General features: G+C 42.7%; 1 protein-coding gene across 3 annotated transcripts; it reads right to left on the reverse strand.

Moving 5' to 3' along the window:
* Nucleotides 1-3,292: 3,292 nt before the first annotated feature.
* On the reverse strand, nucleotides 3,293-20,002 carry NFYB (nuclear transcription factor Y subunit beta). Of its 3 annotated transcripts, none has more exons than XM_032107074.1 (7): nucleotides 19,874-20,002; nucleotides 11,741-11,834; nucleotides 11,127-11,257; nucleotides 9,133-9,330; nucleotides 7,320-7,401; nucleotides 4,863-4,942; nucleotides 3,293-4,650 (listed from the first exon to the last, which is right to left on the reverse strand). In XM_032107074.1, the coding sequence occupies exons 2-7, from the start codon at nucleotides 11,832-11,834 to the stop codon at nucleotides 4,618-4,620; spliced, it is 618 nt and encodes a 205-aa protein (XP_031962965.1). In that variant the 5' UTR covers nucleotides 19,874-20,002; the 3' UTR covers nucleotides 3,293-4,617. The 3 variants fall into 3 exon arrangements, with proteins under 3 accessions (XP_031962965.1, XP_031962962.1, XP_031962964.1); XM_032107071.1 differs by having other exon boundaries at nucleotides 19,846-19,934; XM_032107073.1 differs by lacking the exon at nucleotides 19,874-20,002 and adding an exon at nucleotides 18,851-19,305.
* Between the last annotated feature and the right edge of the window lie 2,363 nt (nucleotides 20,003-22,365).

A 22,365-nucleotide genomic window follows, 5' to 3' on the forward strand; every position in this document is an offset into this window, starting at 1 on the left:
CCTCAGTGCTTAGCTTTTCCTGTCAGCTGGCTCCTGGCATCTCCCTGTTCACCAGGCTGCTTTTCCCAGGATGTTACACTACACAGGGAGCTCAGGTGTCTGGTGGGTTTGAATTTCCTGGCTGGGGCCAAGGAGGAGAGGGACAGTGCAGAACAAACCTGTGCATCCCAGCATCCTTTATCTGTGCCACGCTGCTCATGACAGTGATGCGGCATGCGCTCTGCTGTGGTCGACTGATTGTCTTCCCACAGGGTGCAGAGAGAAGTGAAAATAGTATATACTGCTCCTAATGTGCTGTTGCAAATGTTTTAGCTGCAGCTGTATTTCAAGTGACATGGCCCTTGCACCTGAACTGAGTTTTGGTTGTGCTGTTGGAGGTGATTTTATTTGCTGTTCACGTTGCTGTACAGGCTGGGTAAGTATGAGGCACACCCACATTAAATTAGCAGCCCCAAGGATGCTCCTCTGCCCAGAAGATTTAAACCCTCAATAGTTTATTTTCACACAAAAGCAAATCAGGTGCCATTGCTCTGATAAATGGGTCCTCTGGCCCAGTGCGCTGCAGTAAAATATTCCAGGAAATGACCCTGGAAATTTGCCTGGAAGATTTCTTAAAGCAGGGTAGCTGACTCCCTCAGAGCTGCTGTGCACTGCGTCACCCTGCCTCCACAGCCATCCTTGGAGACTTGGATTTAATAAACTCAGTGCAGCTGGCACCAATTTGGAGACTATTGTGCATAGCAAACTGCTCTCCCGCCCAAGAGCACGGGGCCTTGGATGTCACCACAAGCTGAACTGGCAGTTTCCAGGGAGCTTCCCATTAAACTTCTACATCCTGAGGGTCAGAGGTGACAGTGCTGTGCATTACCATGCCAATTTCACAGATCGATGGGTAAATGGATCACTATTCAGTTGCTTAAGTGTATTATTCACCTTTGAAAGGGTGAAAACGTGAATTATTTTGCCAGAACAGCATATCTGATTTTCAAAGAGGAGAAAGTGGTTGGTATTTTCAACTAGCTACATGTCTTACAGTGTACCACATCCAAAAGGCACCCTCCCACTACTGCTCTTTTCACCAAAGCGGTCTGACAGGGAACAATAAGAGTAACCATTAGAGTTCACATTATCAAACTCCTGCCTATAGGATGGCTTGGGCCCTATATAAAATATCGTTTCCTTATAGTGTTACTCGCCTTAGAATCTACATCCAGGTTTGGAGGTTTTTTTCATTTACAGATACAGGAAAATGCACTTCAAGTTTCAGTGAAAAACTTCCTTTCTTCTACTTGGTACAAATCAAACCCCAAAAAAAGTCAAGCCTGCAGTATTTGGTAATGCAGTGACTTAAAAGCAAGTTGTCTTACTGCTGTAAATATAACTGAGGCAGGGAGTCTCTGTAACTTAACTGGAACATTAATCACATTCAGACAGAGCTCTGCAAAATGAGGAATATTATAGCTGTAAGCAAGGCTGCTGCCAACTCTTATCATGACAGCAAGGTGCTGGGGAAACCACTAGCCCTTGGCTCTGTTCCTTGCTTTGCACTGAGCAATCTCCTCTGTGTGTGTGCAGTTGCCCATATGCTTCCTCTCTTGCCAAAAGCAAGAGAGAAATCACCTATCCATGCTTACAACATGTTAATGAGCATCGTCCTCAAGGTCTGCAATAGGGATCATCCTACAGCATGCACAGTGAGCCACAGAACAAGGAAGACAGCTCTTTAAAGAACAGCCCACATAATTCAGGCTGATTTTTAGCTACAGGCAGATAGGCATGGGTCAGTAGGTATTTAGGATGTACCACCTCATGCCAGAGGTTCTGGCTACACCATCCAGCCACGTATTTTAGCATTCAGTAGAGATCAGATGGGAGGAATAAATAAAATAGTTAACAATGCATGTGTACATCAACAAGACTGGTAAAGGCAGAGCCTCATCTCCCATTATGCCTGTAATGAAAATGGGATGTAGAACACCATCTAAATTAGCTCTTCTCATAACTGCACTTTGACTAGAGATAACAGCATTTCTGTGCTTTTAAAGACACCAAAAGCACTCTATAAAGAAATATCAGATCAAGTTACACAAAAATGCATTTTTTAAAAAAATTGTGGTAAAACTTGCTTGTGTCATGAAAAGGCACCTAAAAAAGGTCACTTTTCTTGGAAAAGGATCTTTGAACGTCACTGCTATTTCAAGCAGCCTTTCTCCAAGTCTTAGCATAGGCTGCCATAGCTGTCTCAAGCTTAAGATCAGTTTGGGTGTATCTTAGTTCACACAAAACATTCAGAGGACCAAAGACAGCAGTTTTGTAGAAACAGATGAGATGTATCAGGAATGGTCATTCTTGGTTTGAGTCTCAGCTACTTGTAAACTTTGAATACTTAAAAAGAGCAAAATGAGAACACAGATTTGTTAAACAAAAATAAAGAATACAGTAGTTGTGCTGCTGCTAATATAAATTAGGCAAGTATTTCTTCAGACCACAGTTGTTTTATTTGTTGTACCATGGCTACAGTACCCTGCAAACTTTTATTGGGAGAATGGTTTCAGAGAGACATGGAACAAAGTGTTGTACTATTACGTCGGTAGTTTCAGGAAGAGAATGAGCAAGTTAGTTGCAGTTTTGTCCCTGGCCCTCAGAGGGTGAGAGGAGAAGAAAGAAAAAAGAAAAACAAAGTATCAGCTTCATTGCTCACATGATAGTGTATAAACCACAAACTTAAAACACTTTAACCTAAACTCACAGCAGAAAGGGCACTGAAAAATATTGCTTGTTTCAAGCAAGTGTGTGGGATCACATCAGGCCTCTTTCTAGACATCAAAATGCCAAATCTTTCCTAGCTTCTCCTTAGCTGGTATCGCAGCTTTGTTTCATTGCAAATCTGGGAACATCAAGAACAGGCTATGCTGGCCTGAAATAAACAGAATACAAACAGAAGGGGCTCATGTAGGGATTGTGTTATTCAGTTTTACGTTTAATGAAAAACTCCATTTGTTCAGTCGTAGCTGCTGAAGAATGACAGGCAGCCACAAACCCCAGAACATCCGTGCAGACGGCCCCAGAATACACTGGATCGCCTCCAGAGGCTCTGCCAGCAGGATGCTGACTGGTAAGAAACACTGCTCAAGTCTGCACATACAGCAAGTTCTTGTTTAGCTAAAGAATTGCCTATTTCAGGCCTCCAGGATATCTTAGGTTAAGCTAATTACCAATATTGAACTGTTACTTTTCTTTCTTTTTTTCTGGTAAGAAGAGACAAAACCAGCAAGAAATCATATGGCAACAGTTTCAAGGTGTGGTTTGCTTAAATTAATAACAGGTATGTGGAAAGATAATTAATATATTACATTTCAGTGCACTGCAAACAGTAAAAATACCAAAGGTCCCAGAATTCAGTCTGAGTAAGATATTACTAAAACCCCCACTCCTACCCTAACAGTCTAAGACATGGCAACAAAATTACCCACCCATTATTAAAGAAACAGCAATGTTACCAAGAACAGCTCACTAAATATACAGAACTACATTACCTAGGTAGAGTTTATTGCAAAAACCAGGAAAGAGACAGCAAACCTGAAGTCTGTCTTCCATTTCAGATTTGTATCACTTGCTCAGCTCTCAGCCACTCATGCGCTCAACACAACACGCAGCCTGGACACAGAAAGTCACTACCACTTTTGAGTTCCCACAGGCTCACAAGAAACGTTAAAACATCTCAGTAAAAAGTTAAAATGAGATCTTTTACCACAAGGACTATAAAATCCGCCCCCCTACCCTTGGATTTCTAAGTTTGGGATTCTAAAAGCCATACATAAAAAGGAAGAGTTATTTCAATAGCAGAAAGACTACCTTAAAAGTATCAAAGTAAGTCTAAGGAGAGTTAATGCAACTGAAAAAAAAAAAGAAACAAGAAGAAAACCTGCATCGCACAGTCAGTGCTTTCATCAACACTGTTGATAAGCTCTAAACCCCTAAACGTAGTAGAGCATTCATTGGTTTTGATTAACCTTTAATTCAGAAGTTACATTAGAAAAAACAATTGTAGCAATTCTTTTGAGCTGCTAGTTTCATGAGGAAAAAGTCCCTTTCAAAATTTCAATAAATAAGCTGACATGTAAAGTTAGTTGAGGTTGTCATGCAAGACAAGTTACATAACCAAGACTAACTCAATCTTTATAATAAAGGCAACTTGCATTCAAAAATGAACTTTACCCTTACAATTTTATTCAAAGGGTAAACATGAATTAACCCAGCTGTTTACCTGAATTACAAAAGTAACATGATTCAATATGAAAATAAGAAACTGTCTACAAATCTCTGACAGTAATAAATTGCAATATACAATGCATACAGGAGTTATACAGAGCAACAAACTCTTGTACAAAACAAAAATACTTTAATACCTTTAAAATCCGATTATTTCTTTAAAATCATCATGAAAAAGATTTGAGTCAGAACTCACACCTCAATTAGTCAAGCTTCTGGTAGCTACATTACAGCTATTTAATATACAAAGAGATAAATCTCTTCACCAGTCATTAAAACTGTCTCTTCGTTAGAGTTGCACAGGTTTTCCGTCTCACGTTCCCAGATGGAAAGTTTTCTTCAAAATCATGAGAACTGAATTTGTTGAACACCAGAGATCTAGAGGAAGAAAATGCAAGCTTACATTCCAATGCACCTTTTCTGAAACTGCAGAGCAGTTCACAGCAAGCAGCCATGAATTCTCAGTGTTGGAGTGGCACGACAGCCACCAGCAAAGCACTAAATAAAACTGATTCTCATCCTTCAGAGCAGAGCAGCTGAAGTAGTGTTTGGATTTGAGCAGAACGGAGAGTAGGGACAGGATACACTACCTGTTGATATGATGTTGTGTAGACCATAACGTTCTGCTGTTGGCCATCTGTGGTTATTAAGCCTGCTGGCAACTGGTTAGCTGAAAGAAAGAGCATTTTAAAAAAGTTAGGCAGGAGCTGCTTGATATACAGAGCCTTGTTTGATGTGTCTGTCACCATTAAATGATTGTGGTCCACTCCAGGACTACAGAGCCATTAATCTCCTGAGTTACCATCCTACAATGGTACAGGCACACTTGTTACCAAGTGTTACAAGTGAACAAGTTTATTCCCATTCACAAGAGACACATAAAATTCAACTTAATTTTGCTCTGAGGGTAAGACTGCACCTCGTTCTTCCCCTGGATGTGCCTGAAGCAGAATGTCGACACCTGTACACAGGCAAATGGAGTGGAGCTTGCTACCCTCACCACTGAAAAGGCCATCTCCAGTCCTCAGCATCCCAAGAAATCCGGAGAATTCAGCTGGCTTTGTTTAAACATAACGTTAGCACTTGAGCATAGCCATGTGGGAGGTACTCAATGAAATCATTGCACTCTTTTGCTTTACAAATTGAGATCCATCAGGAACTCCATAATATGGAAGCCCCATGGAAGGCAGAAGAGAGGAACAGGAACAGGCAATGACAAAAAATAAAAGGCACTGCCAGAACCTGACATTGCACTGGTTGACTTCAGCATGTCCTTCAGGGCACACACGAGAGCTCTGATTTCACAGAGGAAAGAGGTGGCCAATAAAAGTAAAAAGTACTTTTGAGATACTGAGAGCAAAAAAAAAGAAGTGATGCTCCAAGGTAAACCTTTACAATAACATGTATGTTGAGCTTTGACATTCAGAGTAGGTGCCTTACAACTGCTGTTTGGAAGCAAAACTCTTAAATTGCAGTTTAAGTCACTGTAGCACAACTTTTTCCCTAGGACACAAACAATGGGGCTTTGTTCTTTCAGTTACTAAGTATAAACAAGATGTATAACCAATACAAAATCCTGAAAACACAGCACAATCCTAACAGTTTTCATTTGAAAGCTGATGCTTGAGGGTTTTGTAATTAGATTTTTGGTTGGTTGGAGTTTATGTCTTTTTTTTTTTTCCTCCTTCCTCCATTGTACAAATTTTAAATTGCTTCAGTTGCAGGCTAGGAGATGCATCAAGATCCTAGTGAGAGTGGCTCTGGCAAGTCCAAAATTTACTGTCCTTCAATGTGCATGTTCCACATCCAACACAGCTTAATGGAGAGTCCCTGACCCAGCCCTGGCATGAGGCCAACACAAAGAGCTGAGGGTTATGCCACAGAAGCACAGCTATCACTGCTACTGCTGCAGTGAGACCATCATTTTGGACAGATCCATAGCTGCCCCTGTGGAGAGAAATACCTGCAGCACTTGACATGGTCAGTTATTTAACATAATTTTTTTTTTTTTTTTTTACTTTCTTCGACTACTGCAACATCTCCTTTGCATCCTTAGTCCTGCCAGGATATTTCTAAAGTTGCTCTTTTCAAGTCACAGCAACTTAAGGTTTATTTCATGGAGCACTCTGAGGCTCCTAGGTGTGGAAATTAAGAACCTAAATATTGCAGGGGACCCGTGCAATATTTAGATTTAGATTCTTAATTTCCAGCCAGTTTTATAAGCTCATCTTCCAGGCTAGAAGAGACCCAAAGAGTCTGCACTGTTTCATGTAGCCAAAGTCATCAAACTGTGAGCAAAGTGTATTTCCAATCCTGAATAAGTCATTTTAGTCCTCAGGCTTTAAATTTTTGCTAGTTCAGTAGTTTACCAGTGATTTTAAACAGAGTATTTATCAGATACTTGGAAAACTAAATCTTGTCAGTAGATATGACTGGAGCTGTGCTTCCTAATTGCTCTTGTATCAGCTTCAACATTACCAGCCCGTAACATTTAAAAGCCAACGTGGAGGCTACGTGCAAAAATCCAGCACCAACAAAACCAGTGCAAATCCCCCAAAACTGCCAGGCTTTAATCCACAGTAAAAGGAAAAAAAATTACACTGAATGCACATGATACTCCTTGCCCTACACCTTTTAGCTGCCAATCTGTGCATTCTTTTGAATGTAAGAAATATTAAGTGTTTTAGAATTAGACAAAGATGATTTTCTTCTCTGCCTCATTTCCCAAAGATGAGCTCCTCAAGTCATCAAGAGGAGTTAATTTTACTTTTTTCCCCCCAACAGTCTTGCAAGTAAAATGAATGGAGCTAAACATGTAGCTACTGGGGAAAAAGAAAAAAAAGATTTGCACCTTTCATTACAACCTGTGTTTAAGTGTAGAGAAAAATACTAGCACTAATATATGCATTTATAAATTTTCCACAGTTGACATTAGCTATGACTAGTACAGGATATATTCCTCAAGTAAGAATGCTGATGCCTGAAGGAAGTTCTGTTTTTATGAAAGCTGTAGTAATAACATAATTAATTAAAAAGTTATTACTTACTAAATGCTTCTTCTGTGAGCTCCTCACTTAGACCGTCTGCAGTTGTAACTGTTCCCCCAATTCCCTTTTCTCCTTTCATTGCCTAAAAAAAGAGAGCACAAAAAAAGCAAAAATAAAAGACTGAGATTTTTTCACAGCCCCAGGAGCTCTAGCCAAGGTTTGAAACTTGCAGAAGAGTCACAGTGCAACAGCTGGAGCTTGAAATCCAAGACCTGTAAAACTCTATGGGATTTGAGAATGTGCACATTACATGAGTGTTCTTGATCTTAGCCATACTCCTGAAACAAAAACTTGGCAAATTAGGACTGTGTGGCTCTAAGAAAGGCTTTTCACCTCCTGCAGAAAGTCAAAAATCTGTGGTAAGAAGAAGTTAAGAGCATTTACAAGAAATGACTGAATCATAACTACCAAGAATGTGCAACATTTGCTTACCAACCACACACAAGCACCATCACCACACAACTAAGAGCTGACATTTAAAACCAAGATGTGGAATTTCTTCCCCCACATCAAGAACTACAGCCAGCAAGGATATCAGCACAGAAAGCCAAGGCCCCCAGTCATCTGCATGCAGTTTTACAAGTATGAAGTTTGATGCTCTATGCTATTACATAAGAACATCTAGGAAAATGATACAGGCATAAAAAAAGATTCTCTGCAATTGCTTGCTGCAGACAAAATACTCAGTTACAAAACAGAGGTATTTCACTCTGAAGACACCCTTGCTGGAATGGAGATTTGAAACTGATGAGCAAAGCTATTCAATCCATCCATGCAATTAAAACCCAATCCAACTACTCTGCTACCACAGCATCTACAATCTGCAAAAATGGTCAATTAAGAATGAAAGTAGCACAGACCCACTTCAGACTTATTCAGTAGTACTGGCAATAGTTAGGCAACACTTGCCTCTTTAATAAAAGCACATACAGCACTATCACAGCATGTGCAACTGCTACACAGAACTGGAAAAAGACACCACTATTCCAACTTTATATTACACCTCCTGTTACTCAGTTATCAAGCAAATGACCTTCTGGGAAGGGGAAGCTTTAAGTGCTGTCAGCAGAACAAATATCATTAGTGAGTCTGACCTAAAAAAAATCTTAGGTTTACAAAACAAAGAAACTCTGGAGAGCATCCTTCTCTACTGCACTGCCAATTTAGACAGGGGGAGGCAGCCCAGAACAAAAAACCCAAGCGGAAGGAACTTCCTTTTTGAAAAGGTCTAAATTGCTGAAAGGAAAAAAGTCCCTTTCTGCTAGAGAAGGAATAAATTAAACTGTTTGGATAGCATACCTAGCTTGTACTATGTATTGAATGCAAACTGAGGGACAGGCTAAAAAAAAAAATTTAAAACCCCCCATTGAAGCAAATACTTTTCCATGTGAATCATTATTCCAACATGAGAAAAACAGTTTTTTTCTTTTGAAGATCTGAAGTCCAGACAAACAATAGGCATTAGGCCAGTTCCTCAGAGGATGCAGTCAGTACATATTGACTGAATCCAAAGATTGAATTAAACATTCTTTATAGGCACCTTTAAAGAACAGATCAATTTACTGCCACCAATATATTAGAGAATTTATTCAGTTGAAAGCTTTAACTACTCTGAATCAGCAAGTCTAATCAAAATGCTTACTTCCTCCTTTTTCTCTTGACATCCTCTGGAATGCTTTTAAACATTACATTATTCCCAGACCAAGAGCTGTGAGGTACTGTGCAAGTTACCCATTTTACAATTACAACAACAGAGAGCTAAGGATAAACACAACCAGGTTAAATAAATGAGGAAATGCCCATATATACCAACCTCTCTGAATTTTTGGAGGTATAACTTCAGAGGTTCAACATAGCTATCAAACCCCAAGGTAGACATGGCAAAGAGAATATCCTCTCCATTGATGGTCTTTCTTTTCTCTTGGTGACACCTCTCACTTGCTTCTGATGTTATAAAGCTGATGAATTCACTTACACACTCTTGTACACATTCCTTTGCGTCCTTAGCAATCTAGTAAGGAAAAAGTATCATAAAATCATCAATTAAGACACAATTAAGATTTTTAAAAACTCACCACAAAACCCCTAAAGAACACACCAGATAATAAAGGAAACATCCCAAAACCCAATGATAACACCCATTTAGGCAACACCTGTACTGGGAACCACTGGCTGTCCTCACTGCTCTACAGAAGAGTAGCTGCAACATGATTTTACCCACGTTTTATTATTTCAAGCAGCACAGCCAACTGCCAGGATCTCCTGAAGTCCTAAGTTCTGTACAAGCTTTTACACACAGATGCATCTCAGTACTTCTTGCTTCACTTACCTATGGCTCTTCAAACCTGCTCATTACAATGTCACAGCCCACTTCCTCTTCTTTTTAAGAGACCCGGTAGTTCCAACCCCACTGCAGTACATTCCCACAAATTCAGCAATAACAAGTATTTTTATCCTGCCCACATTCAAGGATCAGAATATATGCCTAGCAGCAAGCCTTTCTAATGCTTTAGTATTCTGGTATAAATTTTCCAAGTGAGAATTCAAATGAAGAAACATATGCCCCTGGCAAGAATGAAATAAGTAAATTTGATTACAGCTGGACAAAAGTAATTTACTTGACTTAAAATTACAGCAAGCATTACTCATGATTACTTGGGAAGCTGACAGGAATCAACAAAAATATTACAAAAATTAAGATTCTTATTCTTCACATAAGAAGAACCTAAAAAAATGAAGCAGTGACAGTGTGCAGCATCTTCACTAGTTCCTCTGATATTTTCAGACACGTAGGGTGAGATTTTCAGAAGTCATCAGCCAGCAGCTTCCTTTGCAGTTTTTCACAAAAAACCATCCTGATTTTTCAAGATAGCTCTACATCCCATATGCTAAATTCTTGAGAAAAATCTCATCTTGATCACTAAAAATTTATGACAATATGGACTAGGGTAGAGCTTTTCACAGCAAAGTTATAAATGTAACACCCAGATCTCCAGAAAGCCCTGAACACTATGAAAATACAAGCAGATGCAGGTAAATTATGGTTTGCTTCTATTTAGAGGGATCTCAAAAAAAAGGACCAGTTTTAGCTAGAGGAAATGTTACTGTGGCTGGAATTGTATTGGAACACAACAGAGAAACAGCAAGTCATAGGAGCCCTGCAAAGGTTTAAGATAAACAGGTAGAATGATGAAACACTTATACAATCACCAGCTCAGCAGAATGGATTAAAAAGTCTATTCTTAGAAGTAAGAAATAAATAAGGCTTTCAAGTATCTGGCCTTATCTGCTCCACGGTACACAGCAGACTCCTTAGGTCACATTTGTGTATGTGAGTATTTGGGTGATGGAAGGCTAACCATTCTCTTTCCTTCACAATGAGCACTGGATTTCTATTTCAGCCAAAATGATTCACTTATTCCAAATTTTATGCACCTCAATGAAAGCAAACTAAATCTCTCAAGAGAATTGCATAGAAAATATTCTTAGTGATTGTCACCAAGTCTGATCCTTTATGACAATTTCAGAGAACACATCTTAGAAAAAGGAAGCTCTTGAAAGCCCTATGAAGAACAGTTCTGGACGCTCTAATTACAGCAGTTACTAAAAGCTTTCAGAAATCTAAGAAAAATGGACTTGGTCTCAATCACATCCTGCTCCTGGGGTTTTTTTCCCTTTCCTTTTATAACACTTTCCTCCAATAAAGCAGCATCATTTGGAAAAATATGTTATTCTACCAGCTCAAGCTCACTGAGAGGACAGAATAAAACTCATTAACACACTTTCTTTAACAGACAAGGGTATTACCTTTCCTGTTTGGGGTATGGCATTTTTCATTATCCTTGCCACATTTGCAATTGGAAGATATATATCTTGTTCTCTAAAACTCTCTTTTGAGCCATTTGTATCTTCGTGATCATTCATGCTGTCTTCTGTGTCTAATGAAATGAAGAAAAGTTAACAAAAATGATATGTGATAGACAGCAGGCAGTAATTCAGTTTAAAATCTCACACTGAAGGATGAAGACCTTTGAAAGCACAGTGTGTTAGCATCATAGAAAGAATTTTAAAAATAGATGCAACGTCACAATACCTTCATAAAGATAGCATTTTATCACATTATGCACAGAAGTGTACATGGCTGCTGATCACCAAGCATTCTTAATGTCATGTCAAAATACAAACTGTTTCCCAGAACATAAATTTTTTTTGTCATTCCCTCAAGGTCTCAGTGCCAACATCTAAAAATCCAACCTCCCCCCTTCAGACTGAAGAAAAAATTCTTTATACAGTGAGGCATTATGAAAACAATTGCAAATTCTTAGCCTGAGAGAAGGTAGCAGATAACTATACAAGACCTGGAAGAAAATGTCTCTATACATACACAGAGAAATAGTAGTATTTACTCTCTCATTTCTTACCATCATGAGGCTGTATCACATAGTGACTGCCACCAATGTAATCTCCAGCAATTCCTAACTGAGAAGCATCTGTTGTGGAGCTGTCACCATCCATCTACAATGAGAAGAAGGAAACCTTTCAGGTGTGATTGTTACATCACTAAGTGCAGCTATTACTGAAACCCAGCCCATTAATCAAACTATGAGATCAATTTATACAAAGCATATTTTGTTATTGGAGAACAGTATCTCCACTGTCATTCCTGAGTTTTATCGACAGGTGAATAGTTCAGCTGTTTTGTGAGGCTTCCCAAAAACCTCAGTTAGAGGCACAGGCCATGCACAGAATCATCTAGTTCATGTAGCACACAGATAGCAATCTTGTGTTTTTCCCGTGAGAGTCTGACCAGAACATGCAAGGTGTCTCTGAACAACCCTCAAAACCTACACCAGCTGTTCACTGAATGCTTTACCTATTAATTACTATACAGAGTGCATCCTTCACTCATCTTTACCCTCCATGTCAGTTTGTCAAGCCCACTGAAAAACTTCTAGCCAGGCCTTGGGACCAGCTCTGCATCCTCATCCTCCCTGAGACACCAGTAACTCCTATGTGCCTTCTGAGTCATGTTTTAGCTTTCCCTGATCCTGCCCTGCCTCACTCTCTGGGCATCCTTAAGTGCTCTTCTCCCAGCGTTCTGATGTGGCCAACAAGAAGACTTCTTGAGGCTTTGGATATGGGGTCACAGGAGAAAAAGGGAATGCCAGGAGAAAAAGGGAAGCCAAAAGAGCCTGTATGTCCCTCCTTCTTACTACACACAAAAGCTCCTGGGGAGGCAGAGCCCAGCTGAATTCACTCACTGACCCCACACCCACTGTGTGGGTACCTTGGTGTCTTTGAAGGATCACATGGTTGTTGCCAGTGAAACCACGGAGCTCACTTTTTTTCCACAACCATTAGCCTGAAGAGGGAGGGAAGGAAGGAGGGAGGGAGAGAGAAGCAATGTTGTGCTATTTTTATACCTACCCAGAAATATGAGCATTTAACTTCTCACTAATCTGCACTTTGCTTGTGACCACAGGGCTGAGTTTCACTTTGAAACCTTCAGGCAACGTCCAGTGTTACCCTTGGCCATAGATGCACAAATAACGCGAGCACAGCTCACATTGCAACAACAGCTGGGTGGAGCCTTAGGAGCAGCTCAAGAGAAAAAGACCCTTCCACCTCTTCTTCATTGTACAGAATATTACACACGCTTTTATAAAGAACTTCAGGTTCCTTTTGATGGGCTTTTGTAAACCAGCTTCACTTCTTACACAGCAGCTCTACCCACAGGAAGGGCAGTATTTTAGGCATTAGCCTTCCATGTACCAACCTTGACATATATTCATTTTGTCCACATTTTGCAGACTCTTTGTTGGGAGATTTAACTTTGCTTTTCCATCTCCCAAAGGGTCTGCAGTTTGCTTACTCAGCTTACTGTAATGACAACGCAAGGATATCACAATCCTGCACATCATGATCACCAAAACTGACATCACACATCATTAAGAGAATTATGCCTCTCTCTTCCTTCTGCACTTTGAAACAATTAAAAATGTACTCTGGTAAATCTCAAAATGTACCTCCAAAATTAAGTTAGGATTTTCTGGTAGTCTTGTTCTCAGTTTCGGCTCTCTGATCCCTACTAGAATTTAATTCAGGATCTCAGCAATCTTTACTCAGCCTCAGTACTATTTTAAATACCTTGATCTTTCTTTCCCTCTCTTTTTTTCAATCTTCTATGAAACATTTCTTCTAAATTATTTCCTTCCTCCAGGGTTGCAATATTCTTCAAATTTCTGCCATGATGTGATAACTAACTGGTTTCTGCTCACCTCTCCTACAGGCTACTCCACCTGAATCTTTATTGCCAAGATCCAGCAACACTATTTAAGAAATCATCTTGCTTCGATTAGCCCAGCTTGCCTTCAAAAGACAATTCCTGCTTGAATCTCTTTCAAACCTCTGTTGCATCTACAGACAGTTTTGGTCATATTAGACTAATGCATCCTCAAGGTAATACCTTTGCTTCTATTCTTTTCTGTGTGCACTTTTCCAGACCTACTTACAGGATGTATTATTTCACCATTACTGAGAGTTTGTGTGGATGTTTATCTACACTGTGAATCTAAAATAGCGATTAGCAAAATTGACAGGAAAAGGCTTGCAGCAGCAAAAGGCAGATCTGACTCAGATAAAGAAAACAGACACTGATGGCTTAACATCAACTGAAATGACTTCTGTCGGTATTACTTGAAGATAGATTTTTAGCTGCCAGGACAACCTTGGCACAGGAGATTAGGGACAGCTCTAACACCCTTGTGCATAACGCTCAGCGTACCAGGTCCTGATCCAGGACCACAGGATAATCCACGTTGGAAGTGGCCGTGGGAGGTCTCTACTCCAAGCCCTGCTAAAAGCAGGGTCAGCTCCAAGCTCAGAGTAGAGCACTGAGGCTTTTTCCAGCCACATCTTGAAGGCCCAGCTGCCCCATGAGCCTCCTCCACAGCTCGGCTGGTCTCCTGGTGAGGAAGGGAGTGGATCTCAGCACACCACTTCAACCCAAGTAAGTTGGTGGGAGAACTTCAGCCAGATTTGTCATTCAATTCAAATCTAGAGCCAGGCATCTGAATATAGCAACTGTAATTAATATACCATCCAGTCACCCCACTAGTATTTCTTTGAGCCTGATGGATGACAAACATGACCTTGCAGGAAAATGTGGCCACTGCTATCCCAGTCACCTCATAATAAACAGTTACACGGTCACACACTACAGTTTTCATTTCAGATGTTCAAAACTCCAGTCAATCACCACATTATCTGATTGTCAAGCTCAGCACAAGTGCTGTAATATGTACAACAGTGCTCAGAAAATGAGAAAACACTGTTCTCAATACTAATTTGCTAACTAATCCCCCTCCTTTAAACAAACAAAAACCCCAAACAACCAATAAAACTCCTCCAAAACCATGACACTAACTAAATTTTGTGTCCCTGAAGTTGTTCTGGAATGGCAGCAGCCCAATGTAGCATAGAAACAACACCTTGCCTACACTAACTGCAGTCACTGGGAGACTAAAAAGGACAACAGTTCTTATGCTGGCCCATTTACTAGGAAGACCTACTACTTTAGATGGAAGTAGATGCTAGAGCAGGCAAAATCCTGGGAGATCTCATCCTAAAAGGTTCAGATGGGCAAGAACTCTCAGATTTTGCTTTAAACCCCTGAGTTGTTACGACTTGCTTTAAAGAGAAGCAGCCATTTGCAGATTATACATCACATTTGCATGGCAGTGTCAGCATGCAAACATTGCAATGCCTTTTAATACAAGACATCTCCTACCTCTGTGTGGCTGCCAAATTGCATGAGAGAGGGCTTCCAACACCTCGGTCCTCCAGCAGCAGGTACTGTGCACAAGTGCAAGAAGCAGCTACTGCAGGTTGCACATTATCCTCAGCCTCCAATGCTAGGAAGGCACTGAAGTTCCTCTATGCATAGACATGGACTGAATCAAGACTGAGAGCTAAGCATATCAGAAGTGACATGTCAGTCCCTGAAATGACCATGCCACTATCTGATTTTATCAACAACCAGGGAGAGTAAACAACTACAGTACACAAACATTCAGCGCTACACTGTAAAGGAAAAATCTGAATACAGAGCAGCAGCACAATGTTTTCTGTTAGTGGTTTTCTGTTTTTTTCACCTCTAATAAAAAAGAATATTACTAGGGATATACAAATTACTTGATGCATGGAAATTAACCAAAGAAATATGTTAAAAGAGAAACATTTCAAGGGCATCAAAGAAAGTTCTGTGATAAGATGCAAGTGAATGAACATAGAGGTTTACACTGACATCTGGTATAAATATTGTGGAGGATGCTTAAAAAAATTTGCTCCTGTCAGCTGCCCACAACTCAGACTGTTCCTATAATATGTCTATACTAAACTAATAAAATGTCAGTATCTCAAAGTAAATCTTGCATCCTGTTTAATCTTATGAGCTCTCTTAAGAGTACAGACAGGAACAGTGGCTCAGCTAAGTGATAACTAAAGGAGAATACAAGCCCAGACCCACTAGCACTGAGAAGAAGAGACTAAAGCTTGAATCAGTATAAAAGGAAAAACAAAGGAAAAAAAAAATCGAAGAAACAAGATTTTTGTTTTCAGAGTGGGAAGTTATCTGGCAATGATTTGCAAACTGCCCTCTTGAAGGGAAACCAAAGGCCTCTTGTGATTTAAGTACTTCATGTGGTTATTTATTCACCCTGTCTCCCGGAATTGCTACTCTACAAGAGGGACAGTAAAAAATGATATGCAATGAACTGAAGCACTTGGTACACATTCCACGCAGGTGTCTCCGCCACAGAAGCAGGACAGAAACAATAACTAAAGCTGTAGGTAGTAACCCATCAGTCATTGTGGATTCATTTTGTCACACCTTATCACAAGAGATGGGAAGCTTTACGTAACAGCAGAGACACAAAGTTTTATTTGTGCTTTCTGCACCCTCTCCTGTTAAACAGAAAGATTTCCCAATTGAAAATACAACTTTAATTTCCTTTTATTTTTCAGTGATTTCTGGGGATCCTAATTTCCTACTGAATTCTCACCTGCAGCAAGAAACACCAGCTGGTGAATGCATTCACAGGACACTGTTCGAGCAGATAACACAAAAATGTAAAGCTAAACCCCTTAGCACACAGCTAGAACAAAACCAGATGCTGCATTCTCTCTCCATCTCAGGCTTCTCTAATCTCTCGTTTTCAGCGTTTTCCCCCAGAGCAGAGTAACATTGGGAAAAGCAGACTGATGCTGAGAGGACCAGACAGTGTCACCAAGGCTCGTTAGTATCTGGGCTGTACCAGGATCCTTCCCCTGGCCCATGGGGAGGAAACTTTCCCTTATGAAATCCAAACAGGGCATTGCCACCTTGCTACCTTTCCACCTTCCCCCTCCATGTAACAGTCTATCAGCTTTATGTGTTACCTTACAAGCCCCAGTGCCACTGACCACAAGCCCCCTCCACACAGATCCAGCTGTGCTAGAGCAGCTGGTGGCTCCTTCCCAGGCTGGCTAACATCCACAAGCACAGCTAGTTCCAATGTCTATGGGTGGACTAAAACCACATGTATTTTCACATCAAGTAGGAGTGGATCAGTGATACAGGACAAGCAGGAGAAACCGAGTTTCCATGCATTCTCTTTTTTGGCAGTAGAAGAGAGAAGCTGGAAGGGAAAATAAACCAGATGAGCAGAGGAGTGGAGGCAGTTTCTTTGCTTTTGCAGAAGCTGGAAGAAGGCAGCAGCGCTGAACACACTGCACCAGCACTTCTTTCCTTCAGCAACCTGACTGAAATCCCCCTATTACCTTTCAATAATAAGTTTTTGATACTTTTCTAGCATTTTTTGTGAAAAACGAAGCTTATCTGTTTATTAAAGCAGCAATCCATAAATCCTGTCTTTTTCTTTTAGAAGTTTGATAACATTTTTAAGTTGGTTATTTTTCCTTTGTTGAGGTAGTAACAAGTAAGAGTTTTACAAAGCTAGTTCACACCAGACCAATATTTTCAGCCCAAACTGTTGAATTTGCTGACACTTGCTTTTATTTTACAAATGTTATTTACCCATATTGTTTAGTATGCATATATATAGTCATGTTTTGCACTTTTTACAAGCATCCTGCCACTAAAACATCAATTTCCAAATACTAAGTTTCTTTAAAACACTGTTGCACAACTCAGTACTAACAGTCAAGTTTCTTTCTAAGCAAAAAAACCCGTGGAGCTACATTAGAGATTTGCATTTGAAAGCATTGAAGGAAGAACCTTGCAAACCCTTTTTAAATGTTGGCAAAACAAGGTCCCACTTTCAAAGTTTCAGTTTTTAATGTTTCATATCTTGACATTATCTTAAACATTCTTTTTCATTCAATTTCTGAATGTTGCCTCCCTTCATGTAATTATTACCACAAATAAGAGTTAAGCTTTGAACTGCTGTAACTGTCAAATACTTAAGTCTAAAGAGTAATAGCCAGTGCTCCTAACTTCTTTTAATATAATGCCATAGCTGTAAATGCCAGCAGCCAAGACTATGTATTACCACCCGCTCAATGCAGAGAGCAAAAGCAACTCACACAGGCCTCTTAATGATTCAGATTGAGCCATTTTGGGTGTCCTAGAGAATTACAGATGGGTCCTGCCTTTAGACTGTAACTGTCATGCCACAGACCATATAAACAGGGAAAAAAAGAAAGCAACTGCTAGCTTATTGTTTAGGAACACTATGCTAATGATTATATATAGACACCATTTCTCCATTCCTGCAAGCCAATTAAAGCCAGACTCTGAACACTGCCCAAAGGGGCGCCTACCATTTTCCTTTTTGCTACCATTTTGCCAGAGCTTTTTTTGAGAAAGCTGCAAATTTTTTTCTTTTAATTGTCAATAACTGCCATCTATTAAGATGCCAAGGAACGGTTACTACACATAACAGAGTCCATGCATGGGCTAAAATCCAGACTTCTGTGCTCCTCACTGCCTAGAAATGTTCAGATCATTGTTATCAATAGTTTTGCCATCCCTAGCAAGCCAAGCAAACTAAGTAGCTTTTCCATTACAGTTCTTTTCAGAACAAAATCTTTTTGGTTAAGCCTCAAAGAAACTGGTAAAGCTAAAAGTTGATTTTCTACTGCTGCTGTATTGCAGAATATATACTGTAGCTGCAGAGACATTACTAGAATACATGAATTTTTTTTGTTTTTCCAATAGGATTGTCTGTGAATAACCTAGACAGTACTCTTCAGGATCACCAACTACACAATTTCTGAAGGTTGAACAGTGGCTAGCACACACAGGTCTGCCCAAGAACACCTGCCACGCGCAGAAGAGTTGTGCGGACATTGGTAATGGCATGGTTCCGTCTCTCTGCCATCTGCCATGTGTGTCACAGGACAAGTGCTGATGCCACGCAACTGCATCTGTGCCACTGCGAGCCGATCGATCCCATTTCTCGATTCCATGCCCTTCAATGATGCAAACACAGCTAGCGCAGGGGCATGGGGGGGGGAATCTTCCTACTTACACCAACAGCCTCCGAACCCTCCTGGCACGCAGCTCACATCTGTTCGAGAGGTAACTCGTCTATCGTGACCCCTTGTTTACAAATGGAACAAGACGACGAGTCCTCAGTTAATCAGCAACTTTATTGTTGGTCACCTTGGCTGTGATTTCCGCGGTGGCCGCACCTGCCCGTGGCCGGCCGGGCGCCTCTGCCGGGCCCCCGTGCAGCCCACCAAGGCCTCGCATTCCCGCCCGCACGGCCAGCCGGGTACTGGCACCACATCCCGGGGCCTCGCCCTACGCTCCTTATCCCTGCAAAATACCGCCAAACCTTCCAGGAAATTTCGGTCCCGACAACGCCGCGGGGGGAGCCGGGCCGCTCTGGCCCCGCTGCCCGGCTCCCGGCCCGGGGCCGTGGGCGTGGTGGGGGTCCCGGCCCCTCGCTCCCGCGGCGAGGGGAGGGGGCTCGGCCGGGCGGACACAAAAGAGCGCGGAGCCCCCTCCACCCGGCGCGGCCGCCACAAAGCCGCCCCCCGCCCGCCGGGAGCCGCGGCACAGCGAGCGCGGCCGGCGCGGAGACGGAGGGATGGCGGGAGGCCGTGCGAGCCGCGAGTGCCCGCCGCCTCTCAGCGGGCGGTGCGGGGTGCCGGCCGGCCGCGGGGCAGCCCCGCCTGCTGCCCCCACCCCTGCCTAGGCCGCAAAATGGAGCCGGAGCGGGCAGGGCCCCGCGGAGAGAGCGGGACACCGGCGGGGGCAGCCGCCCCTGCCGACACCCCCCTCGCCGCCGCCTCCCTCCCTGCCCGCCCGCTCCGCTCCCCTCCCGGCCCGCCCACCCCGCTCGGCTCCCCGGCCGCGAGGCCCCCGCGGCTCCGGCCGCACAAAGCGACGCGCGGCCGGTGCGGGGCCCGGGGCGGCAGCCCCGCACTTCCTGGTGCCCGCGGCGGCGGCGCGGCGGCAGCGCCGGGGCCCGGGGAGGGAGACGGACATTTCATTCGAGCCTGCAGTGGAACCGGTTACCAATCATTGGCCGGAGCCAGGCACAAACCTCCAGTGCGGCCCTGGTTGGCTCCCTCCGCAAATCGGCTGTTTGGTTGGACGGAAAATGGCTGCGAAGGAACCAGTCCCAGCGCGGAGCCCCGCTTCCCGCAGCCGGGCTGCCCTCCCTCCGCGCCGCCTCCCCGCCACTCGCGCCGGCTCTTCCCTCAGCGCGCGCCCTCCCGCCGGGCCGGCCCTGCCCGCCTCCTTTATGGAGCGGCCGGGCCGGGGGGCGCCGGGCCCGCCCCCCCCGCGCGGGGCCGGGGCAGAGCGGCTCCCGGGGCGGCCTCCGGGGCTGTCCCCGCCGCAGGGCTCGGTCCCGCAGGGCTGCTGCTGCTGCTGCTGCTGCTGCTGCTGCTGCTGCTGCTGCTGCTGCTGCTGCTGCTGGGGATTGTGTAGCGGGGCCTCTCACCAGGGGCAGCTCTTCCCTGGGGCCTCGGTCTCGCAGAATCACAAATGGGTCAGGCTGGAAGGGACCACATTGTGTCAGCTGGTCCGACCTCCCTGCTCAAGAAGAGCACAAGGCGCAGGATTGCATCCAGGCGGTTCTGGAATACCTCCAGTGAGGGAGACTCCACACTCTCTTTGGGCAACCTGTTCCAGTGTGTGCTCACTGCACAGTAAAGAAGTTCTTCCTCATGTTCAGGTGGAACTTCCTGTGCATCAGTTTCTCCCCGTTGTCTCTTGTCCTATTGCTTGTTACCACCAAAAAAAGCCTGGCTTCATCCTCTGACACCGTCCCTCCAGATACTGATAGACATTGACGAGGTCCCCTCTCTGTCATCTCTTCTCGAGGCTGGACAGGCCCAACTCCTCCAGCCTTTTCTCATAAGAGAGATGCTCCAGTCCCCCAGTCGTCCTTGTTGCCCTGGGAGGTGACGCCGGGGGAGAGTGGTCAGCTATGTCCCACTGGCCTTGTCCCTGGCCTCACCCCCTGTCACCTCAGCAGCCGGTGCCTGTTGTCAGCAAGGCAGGCACCATTATTATGAAGGTTCCTCAGCTCTATTCCAACCTGTCCTACACCTGCATCAAGATTCACCAGCTGAGAGGAGAACAGGTTCCATCCCCCAGTGACTTCCTACATTTTGCGCAGCCTGAGAAAGAAGAGGCTGATGAAGAGGAGGAGTTTGATGAAGGAGGGGGATGGCTCATGGAACCCAGGTCCAACTAAAAGTTTGGTGGAACAGAACCTTGGGTGAGGGGATCTGTGAATCTGTGTTACCCCTTCCCTCTAAAAAAGTAAAATTTCACTGCAAACTAGGAAGGATCATTCCCCCCTGGTGATACAGGGCTTAAAGAGAACATTTTTCTTCCACTTTTAGGCTTCGTTCTGAAGAAATACGGGCTGCTGAGTGAAGATATTAGTTGGACTGACTTCTCCACTGAGATTTATAAACCTCTCCTATGAAGCATTTACATGAAACACTTCATAATCCACCAGTCCCTCCAATCACTAGAACTAGAAAAAGGGATTTTTTTCTAGGTGAAGGCAGCCAAACACATTCCAGACATCTGCCACCAATACGTTTGTGCAATCTCCACAATGGAGGTAATAAGAATATTTTTGTTTTGTGCAATTCTTAATAACCTGTAGTAATTCTTCACTATTTGAGAGTCTTGAGTATTTTAACTAAACTAGTATAAAACTCACATTAAACGATAGCTCCTGCTAGCATCCTCTTCTGGTTAATATCTGATAAATACAGTACACTCCTCTCCTTGCTCTCTTCTGGTATTGGGATTAGCACACACCCAAACTCAATAAACATTACACATTTCCACATGGTTTCACATAACAACATTAGTTTCGTGTGTTTTGATATGTCATAAAGATTTAGATTCACTCAAAATGTCCATGTATTTGGAATGTTTTGAGTTTAAACTGAAACATCAAGCGAGAAGAGTTTTGCGTGGCCATGGGTTTTTACTGCAAATGCTATATGCAGCTTAATCCTGTCTCATGGGTACTATGAGCAGTAATTAGTAAATTTTTTTTTTTAAATGCCCAGAAGATATTAAGTAATGCAAGAATATTCACTAAGTTTGGGACCTTAGGGGATGCATTTTCCCCTTTATCTATTTTATAGCTTGTGTTCACTAAGTGCAATACCATGACAATACATTATTAATCTTGCCGTGCACTCTTAAGATCTTTGGGTGGATTTTGTCATGTCAGCCCTGAATTTCACAAGTGAGTAGAAAGATGAACGCTGACCAGTGTGCAGGTTTTTCAGGGCACAAAGCAGACAGTGCCCTTTTTTGAGCCACTAGTCAGTATTTTGAATCTCCTTGAAAACACAGCTCTCAAATCTTTCTACTGCATTTTTTTCAAACTTGAAATGAAAATATTGTTTCTCCTGTGGTGTTTTTATTGGTATTTATCAATGTTGTGTTGATGGAAAAACTCCTTATCCACTTCTACTCAGCACTTTTCTTTAGGACAGCGTAGTGGGAACAAGCGTTCACTGTTGCTGGTGACAGAACAGCACTCATTGGTTAAAC

The sequence above is a fragment of the Corvus moneduloides genome, chromosome 4, assembly GCF_009650955.1.
Source record: "Corvus moneduloides isolate bCorMon1 chromosome 4, bCorMon1.pri, whole genome shotgun sequence".
In the NCBI taxonomy this organism is placed as follows: Eukaryota; Metazoa; Chordata; class Aves; order Passeriformes; family Corvidae; genus Corvus; species Corvus moneduloides.